Source organism: Gallus gallus, chromosome 11 (genome assembly GCF_016699485.2).
Source record: "Gallus gallus isolate bGalGal1 chromosome 11, bGalGal1.mat.broiler.GRCg7b, whole genome shotgun sequence".
In the NCBI taxonomy this organism is placed as follows: Eukaryota; Metazoa; Chordata; class Aves; order Galliformes; family Phasianidae; genus Gallus; species Gallus gallus.
In genome coordinates, this window is record NC_052542.1 from 2,728,933 (window position 1) to 2,735,131 (window position 6,199).

Below are 6,199 nucleotides of genomic sequence, written 5' to 3' on the forward strand. Positions count from 1 at the left end.
TGAAGTGGTGCGTGTCCGCCACCCGGCAGGAGACAAAACCGGGTGGCAGTGCCAGGCGGGTGACAACCACCCGGGGCTGCTTCTGCCGCACCTCTTCCATGAGCTGTGATGTTTGTGGCAAAGGAGGCACGGGGCGCTTGGCTGGCTTCGTGCTGTCCTGATGGTGCTCGTCCACCACCCGGCAGGAGACACAGCCGGGTGGTAGTGCCAGGCGGCTGAGAACCACCCGGGGCTGCTTCCACTGCGCCTCTTCCATGAGTTGTGCACGGTGGAGCGAAGGAGGCGCAGGAGCAGCCAGAGGGGTCGGCAGGGGCAGTTCCGGTGGTGCGACAGCAGGCAGCAGCAAAGGCCTGCAGGGCAGCAGCTCAGAGAATGGGTCGGTGGGGGTCCCGCTGCTGGGGACATCGGGGCTTTGTGGCTGCGTGGCTGCGTTGATCCATGCAACGAGTTCTTCTCTTTCCTGGCTGTCCAGTTCCCCCAGCAGCTCGTCCTGAGGCACGTCACTCTTCAGGTATTCCTCTTTGACTTTGGAACCGTCTTGGTTCTCCTGGGGAAACCTCGACAGCACCCGCCACCTCTGAAAAAGCACGAACATCCCCCCAAGCAGAGACAACAGCCTTCCCACACCCACTCTGTGCAGACCCCCACCCACCAGCTCCGCGGCCCTCAATCTCACCGTTGATCCAGGTGAGCAGACCCTCAGTGTCCACAGTACCATCCAACACGTCCAAGCTGGTCATCACTGCTAGGAAGAGCACAGAAATCCCCCGGAGGGGCAAAGCCAGCTTTTGCCTACTCACCTAGTGCAGACAGCCACCCGCCAGCTCTGCAGCCCCCTAGCTCACCGTCCGGTTCCAGAGTCGTGACGGTGCAGGCAAGTGGAGCTGTTCTGGTATGGGGACGTCTGATGGTGGGTGCAGGGTGCCCCTGGTCCTCCATGAGCACCTCCATGAGCGTCACCAAAGGGCTCCATAGGCATAAAACCCCCCAAAAGTCTCATCCCAAAAGGTTTTCAGTCGTCAAGTTCACAGTCCAACAACGTCCCATCCCACTCCAGTGTGGAGGACTGCTCAGTTCTGGACGGGAGGGAAGGGGCTGCTGGTGGTGCCCCTGGGACGCTGCCGCTGCTGCCTGGTGCTGCGGGGGCCGGCGAGGAGCGCAGGGTTACGGATAGCCGTACTTGTCGGCTATGGCCATGTCTATCGCCCGCTGCACCAGGAACTGCACGGGGCCGATCTTCATCTGGTGGGCTGCCCGCTCCCGCTCCTCCTGGGCCAGCTTCTTCATGCGCTCCCGCTCGGGCCGCTGCTCGGGTGTGATGGGCAGCGACTCCTCCAGTGCTGTGTGTGCCGCACGGCCACCCGCTCGGGGCCCCACACAGGGCACAAAGTCCACGGAGCGCCGTGGCCGAGGCTGCTGCCTGTGCTGCTGTGATGGTGGGTCCCTCCGCAGCGGTGAGCTCCTCCGTGGGGACGGGCGCAGGCAGCTTGGCGCCGTCTTCTTGGCAGTGTCCTCCACTTGCACCGTGGTGCCTGGTGGTGCCGGCACTGCCTTGTCCGTGCTGCCGCGTTGGGGCTGGGGGCCAGCAGGCACAGCGCTGGCTGTGGGTTGGGGCTGCACAGAGGGTGGCTGGTGCACCGGCCCCACCGCAGTCACCCTCTGCCCCAGCGGGTGCACGGCCTGGATGGATTCCAGCAAGTGTCTGCGCAGCTCGCTGGCAGTGCCTGCTTGCCCGCTGCTGCTGCTGGCTCCTGTTCGGGCCCCAGCCGGCTTCACTTGGTGTGGGTGTTTGCGGCCTTTTCTCTCCTTGCGTGGCGGCAGCTTCCCCTTCTTGGCTGGGGCACTGCTGATGGACTGCTCTTGCCTGGAGGTGTCCTGTTTCTTGGGGATGCCGGCAGGCGCAGGGCGCTTGGCCTGCTTGGTGCTGTCCCTGTGCTTCTTGTCCGCCACCCGGCAGGGGACAGAGCCCGGTGACAGTGGCGAGCGGATCTGAACCACCGGGGGCTGCCTTTGCTGCACCTCCTCAATGGGCTGTGCGGTACGGGGTGGGGGAGGCGTGGTGGCAACCAGGGGAGTCAGCCGTGGACTGAGCTGGCGACTTGCTGGTGGCACGACGGGGGGCAGCAGCGACAACCCACGCTGCATCTCAGGCAGGAGCCCAGGGGATGGTGGAAGTCCCCAGAAGGGGTCGGTGGGGATCCCAGTGGCAGCCTGTGGCTCCGTGCTGAGCTCTTTGCTTTCCCTGGGGTTGTCAGGGAGCTCAGCGATGAAGGGAGGGGAGCCTGGGCTGCTGGGGTTCTCGTGGGAGACCTCAGCAGCACTGGCCACATCTGAAAAAGCAAGAACATCCCCCAAAATGGCGATGACAGCCTTCCCACACCCACTCTGTGCAGGCACCCACCTGCTAGCTCTGCAGCCCCCAGACTCACCGTTGGCCCAAGAAAGCAGCCCCTGAATGTCCGTGACGTCATCCGGCACATCTGAGCTGGTCATCACTGCTGGGAAAAGCACGAAAATCCGCACAGGGGCAATGCCAGGATTCGCCTACTCGCTTAGTAGAGATACCCACCCTCCAGCTCTGCAGACCCCTAAACTCACCGCCAGGTTCCAAAGTGGTGGCACTGCGGGTGGGCGGAGATGTATCAATATGGAGGCACGTGGTGGTGGGCGTCGGGTTCCCCTGGTCCTCCGTGAGCTCCACGACGTCTGCAAAGGGCTCCATAGGCAGCTCCCAGCTGCCGGGCAAGTTGCAGGGCATGGGGTAGACCTGTCCGTGGCGTGGAGGCACCTGAAAAAGAACTGGCGGGGGGCCGGGGCGGCCGGGGGCCTGCAGCAGGCAGGTGCCTGCGGGCTGCCGGGGCTGTGCATGGAACACGGCCCCAGGCCCCAGCCCCATCGGCTGCTGGGGCAGCGGCGTCCCTGCCACCAGGGGATGTGCCCAGCGGTGGACAGGGACACAGGGAGGAGCCACAGCTTGGTGCAGCCCCCCAGGTGGGAGCTGCACCACTGGTAACAGCTGAGCCCTAGGTAGGAGCAGCCCCCCAGGCGGGAGCTGCACTACCTGCCCCTGGATGCCTGGCACCCCAGGCCAGACAGAGGCCTGGGGCACCAGGTAGGTGGCAGTGGGGACAGGGAGGGGTTGGGGTGGTACCGGCCTCGGTCCGCGGATGGTGGGCTGCATCCAGGCGGGGTCCGGTGGCGGCACAGTCGCTTCAGCAAAAATGGCGTCGGGTGTCAGAGGCACCGTCAGCGCTCCTCGAGGGATTCTCTCTGTGGGCAGAGGCCAAAATGGGCGCTGGGGTGAGATCCGGGACACAGGGGTGGGACCTGGGGCACTGGGGTGAGATCTGGGGCGCTTGGATGATATCTGGGTTGCTGGGGTGAGATCTGGGGCGCTGGGGTCCCAGGAGCAGGGGGAGCCTGCTGCCTTACCTGCCATGACAGCTGGAGAGTGGCAGTTAGGGGAGCCCCTCCCCCAACGGCAGCTCCGTGACCGTTGGGGTCAGCCCCTTCCCCCCAGGCTTGCGATGGTGTTATTCTTCATACCCAAACATCCTTCCCATCCCAGTCGTTTCCCATGCCAATGGTCAGTTGCCATCCCGATGGGCATTTTGCAGCCCAATGCTCTTCCTTCCCAAGGGTCTCCCATGCCAGTGGGGATTTGCCACCCCTGCAGTGAGTTCTCACCCCAGGGATGGTTTCCCCTCCCAGTAAGGATATCCCGGCCAAGTGATTTCCAATCCTCACCCCCCAAGATCATGTCTATCCAGCCCATGGCTAAGATCTTAAACCACCGGCATTAATTACCGCTTTTTGAAAGTGGTGGCAGCCATGGTAGGCCAATTAGACAGGTAAGAGTGAAAATGACTGGTTTCTGTGGGACGGCCCTGCTTTCGCTGAGAACACTGCAGGAATGAGTCAGTGCCCATGCAGCGCATGCCGAGCTTGTTACCGTGAAATGGTCCTTTGTGCCTCGAAGAACATCGCTGGCTTTCTATCACGGACTTTTTCTCCTGGCTTTGCATGTATCTTGGGGCACTGCTAGCGAGGCCAGGACAGAACAGACAGCACTGTCTTTTCTGCTCTTCCCTCTTCTGTGCTTCCCTTTTCTGCTCTTCTCCTCATCTGCCCTTCAGCTCTTCTCCCTTAGTGTCAGCCACTCCTCCGCTGCTCTTCTGCTGTTCTTTCCTCCTTGTATCCTCACCACTCCTCTCCTGCGCCTGTACTCCTCTTCTGCTTTGCTTTCTTACCTGTCTCGTCTCCTGTTCTCCTCATCTGCTCTTCTGACTTAACTGTATCCTCTTTGCACATCTTATGCTCTACTGTTCTTCTGTTCTGACCACTATCTGCTCTTCTACTGTACTGCTCTTTTCCTTCTCTGCTCTTCTGTCGTCTCTTCCTCCCTTCTGCTCTTCTTCTCTTCTGCGCTTCTCCCTGACCTGTGTCCTCTCTTCCCCTCTTCTCTATTTCTGCCATCCCCGTACTCTCTCCTCTCCTCTTCAGCTCCTCTCCATTTCTGCTTTTCTGTCTTACCTGTGTCCGCTCATCTCCCTTTCTGCTCTTCTCCTCCTGGTCAGCGTCCAATGTCTGCACCACAACTCTATGTCAGTCTTTGTTTTGGGGTGGGCATAGATTTGTAGAAGAAAAGCTCTCGTGCTGTGCCCGAAAGGTGGTCTAAAGGAGCCCCTCAGGCAGCTTGTTTCTCCAAAGGCCACAGCGTCAGCTCACGTTAACTTTGAAGGACTCCACTGTACATCTCCAGGAATTGCTTTTGATTGGAGAATTTTCTGGAGTTGCTGCCAGTCGTTGCTCGGACGAACTGAGGCTTTTATCCCTGTATCTCTGCGGGAAAGCAGAGCGGAGGGCACGCTCCTTAGTGCTCTTAGTGCCCATGAGGATGTTCCACCGCGCCCCTGCAGGCTTTCTGCACGGCAGGAGGTTTTAGCTTGAAATGACTCATTTCCCTCTGCCGTGCAGAAATGCCCATTTGTTTTGGAGGTTCTTCAGTTCTGCAGAGTTCCCAGAAATCCCAGAAAACACCCAGTTCTGCAGAGTTCCCAGGGTGTCTTACGTCAGCCTCAATAGCTGCTGGGGATGTCTCACAGATTAATGGAAAAGGAAAAAGAACACCCGCATAGTGTTTCGTCTGACGGGAAGGAGAAAGTTTTGCAGCGGGCAGCACATCACAGAGACCCGAAGCACGGCTGAACGAGGCTTAATGAAGACTGTAAGAAATAAGAGCTGTGAGGAAAATGCAGACGCACTCTGCTTTCCTCTCCTGCCCCACGCCTTCTGCCCCCGTCAGAGGGGAGGAACGAGCTGTGCTTCCCCAGGGACTTTCCTCTTGCAGCCACGCACCCCTCAGGTGGGAGCATCCCCGGCTGCAGGACAGGAAAAGCAGTTCTTGCCGTGTTCCATCTCCCCCGGCCATGTAACTCCCGGCTCCGGCCTTTCTGTGAGCACGGGGAAGGCACAGGGGATGGCTGCTGCAGGTGCCGCAGGCCGCAAAGCTGCATCTCCTCAGCTCTGAGGAACCCAACCCAAAGCGCGCTCTCTCCGGCAGCCTGTCAGCACTCCAGCTGAGCTCATCTCTCCCCGCAGCCCGACTCCGGGTCGGGCTCTCTGGGTGAGCTCCTGGCTGACAGCAGTGCTGCCCTCTGCCCTCGCCTGGGCCTGCTGGGAGCTGCAGGCCCCGCAGGAGCTACCACTCCCAGGATGCCGTGCGGCAGCACCGGGAGCCGCCATGACAGTGCTGTGTGCAGTGCTGTGCAGGCACAGGGCACAGGGCACCGGGTGCTCCTTCCCTGACCCTGCCAGGAGGTAAGGGTCCATGTGACCATGGTTTGGGGGAGCGGTCTGAAATGTGCTGAGCGGTTGCTGTGCTGCCTGGGAAGGACGCAGCTCCCAGCCCATGGCTTGAGAAGGGAGAGCAGGGCCCATGTTTGGGTGCAGCAGCGCAGCACAGGCAGTAGCTGCGCTGTGCCGTGCTTCCAAGGAAGCATTTCTGTGTTGGGGAGCTCTGGTGGTTTTGCTGCTCCAGGTGGATCTGTGCTGGGCGTTCCTGGTTCTCCGTTGGCACTTTCTCCATCGGGATGAAAGGCAGCTCCCCGTTCCTTCCCAGCAGTGCCTCAGCAGCGGTCAGTGCTCCTGGAGCCCTGTTCTGTGCAGCTGCCTGTGCGATGGGTGCTGTCAACGTCTC

General features: G+C 60.9%; 1 protein-coding gene and 1 long non-coding RNA gene across 5 annotated transcripts; both read right to left on the bottom strand.

Moving 5' to 3' along the window:
* Nucleotides 1–554: 554 nt before the first annotated feature.
* LOC121111697 (serine/arginine repetitive matrix protein 1-like) lies at nt 555–3,207 on the bottom strand. Of its 4 annotated transcripts, none has more exons than XM_040707277.1 (5): nt 2,599–3,207; nt 2,430–2,498; nt 846–2,330; nt 677–745; nt 555–577 (listed from the first exon to the last, which is right to left on the bottom strand). In XM_040707277.1, exons 1-3 carry the CDS (start codon nt 3,179–3,181, stop codon nt 1,165–1,167), a joined length of 1,818 nt encoding a protein of 605 aa, XP_040563211.1. In that variant the 5' UTR covers nt 3,182–3,207; the 3' UTR covers nt 555–577; nt 677–745; nt 846–1,164. The 4 variants fall into 4 exon arrangements, with proteins under 4 accessions (XP_040563211.1, XP_040563213.1, XP_040563210.1 ...); XM_040707279.1 differs by having other exon boundaries at nt 556–577; nt 677–742; nt 2,430–2,495; XM_040707276.1 differs by having other exon boundaries at nt 556–577; nt 677–742.
* A 15-nt stretch (nt 3,208–3,222) lies between these two features.
* LOC121111698 lies at nt 3,223–5,665 on the bottom strand. The gene is made up of 3 exons (XR_005863053.2): nt 4,534–5,665; nt 3,953–4,041; nt 3,223–3,270 (listed from the first exon to the last, which is right to left on the bottom strand). It is a non-coding gene; the product is annotated as an uncharacterized LOC121111698 (long non-coding RNA).
* Between the last annotated feature and the right edge of the window lie 534 nt (nt 5,666–6,199).